The following is a 1,913-nucleotide window of genomic DNA, read 5'->3' on the forward strand; positions in this document are numbered from 1 at the left end:
TAACACATAAATATAGACTATATATAAACTGGAAGAAAAGAAACTGGAAACAGTGGTTAACTGCGTCTTCTCTTGGAGGGGTGAAGAGGGCTTTAGGCAAATGGAGGCAAACGAGGGGAGATTATTGTATAGCTTATTAATACTTTTTATTTTTGAACCACGTGGCTATATTAGCTATTCAAAAATTAAAACGAAGTGTGGCCAAGCACTCCAGGTGCATCTTCCTGGAGGCTCATGGGACTGGCAGGCCTGTGTTTAGAACTGCCTTCAGTTGGGGTTAACATGGATAAGGGAAGGAAGTAAAGGGAGGTGGGAGAGGGAATCCAAGGGACCCAGTACATGGGGTGATTACTCACAAGGCAGCTCTTGGCTCCACTGGCCTGACCTCAGGCACCACTGTTAGGTAGCTGCAAGCACTACCACCCTTAGATCAGTGCTCACACCCAAGCTGTGGGCAGCTGAGGACTAACACTTGCTCCTCTGAAGGGTTGACTTGGCTCACAACAGCCTTAGCAACCAAGGGCTCCTGGCCAGAAATCTGGGCATGCACAGAGAACATCTTTCTTTTGTCCTGCAGGTGGACATGGTGTTTTACCTGGACTGTCTCGCCATTCTGCACAGTGAAGTCGTCATTAACAGTGCTAAACAGAGCTGGCTCTTGCCCAGGGCAGCCCGTGAATACTGTGGGGAAGGGGAAAAGAGAGCATTAGGAAGGCAGGAGTATTCTGCAAGTTGCCCCAGAAAACCCCTGGCTGGATCAAGGACTGCTAAGTGGCTGCAGAAGGGGGACTTAGCTTACTTCCTCTGACCAGGAGTGTGACTAATACAAGTTTCAGATGAGGCTTCCAAGTTTGGTTTCCAGAGGGAAGATCACCTCGAGGGAAGATCTCCTCATGGTCAGTTTGTGGGTCAAACCCTTCTTTGTTCTTGGTCCCAGAGGACCAAGATCATAGACATTCAGGGACATTAGCCCCAGGTGGCCTCATATGACATGGGGTTGACTAAGGTCATAGCTAGAGGCAGAAGATTTTCTGAAGACTGTGAGTCTATTTACACACAATATATATGCCCACACGGATCACTTGGACAACCTTGGGTTGTTCCAGTTCATTTCGCTCCTTCTGAATCCCCAATGCTTAGCTACTCTTTAAACAAGCACTCCAAGTTAGTAACCACCATTCACCAGCTGGAGGTGAATTTTTCATCCTTGCAACTATGATACCAAGTTGGTATTATTCCCTCCCCCTACCTTTTTTTTTTTTTTTTTTGAGACAGAGTCTTGCTGTGTCACCCAGGCTGGAGTACAGTGGCACGACCCCAGCTCACTGCAACCTCCCCCTCCCGGGTTCAAGCGATTCTCCTACCTTAGCCTCCTGAGTAGCTGGGGTTACAAGTGTGCACCACCACGCCCACCTAATTTTTGTATTTTTAGTAGAGATTGGGTTTCACCATGTTGGCCAGGCTGGTCTTGAACTCCTAACCTTGTGATCCACCCGCTTCAGTCTCCCAAAGTGCCGGGATAACAGGAATGAGCACCCAGCTACCTTTTCAAAGATTAGAAAACTGAGGTTCAGAAGCCAGGTCTACCTGAGTCCAAGACAGACACTAGAGAATATTCACAACCAATGTTGTTACCTACTCTTCCTTATGGCCAACGCAAGAAATCAGGGAATCTGCCAGGGGCTACACCCTGGGTCCTGCCAGCACCATGCTCTGCCCAGTGCTCCCATTTTTGCTAGGCTGCAACACAACAAAGACCACAAGGACAGTCCCACGCCTGTCCATAGATATGTCAGGCGAGGGCACCAACTATCCTTTCAGAAACGTCGTCTTTTAGTTTCAGATTATTATTTTGGTTTAAAAATATCTTTCCTGGCCGGGCGCGGTGGCTCAAGACTGTAATCCCAGCACTT

At 48.1% G+C, this 1,913-nt stretch overlaps 1 protein-coding gene across 1 annotated transcript in view; it reads right to left on the reverse strand.

Moving 5' to 3' along the window:
- Window positions 1-1,913, reverse strand: part of CDH3 (cadherin 3, type 1, P-cadherin (placental)) — a 75,373-nt gene that overhangs the window by 41,148 nt on the left and 32,312 nt on the right. The window contains exon 3 of the mRNA XM_011932128.1: window positions 596-681. Within this exon, the coding sequence (XP_011787518.1) occupies window positions 596-681 (86 nt within the window). The remainder of the gene's footprint in view (window positions 1-595; window positions 682-1,913) is intronic.

Source organism: Colobus angolensis, unplaced genomic scaffold (genome assembly GCF_000951035.1).
Source record: "Colobus angolensis palliatus isolate OR3802 unplaced genomic scaffold, Cang.pa_1.0 Scaffold93, whole genome shotgun sequence".
NCBI classification, from domain to species: domain Eukaryota; kingdom Metazoa; phylum Chordata; class Mammalia; order Primates; family Cercopithecidae; genus Colobus; species Colobus angolensis.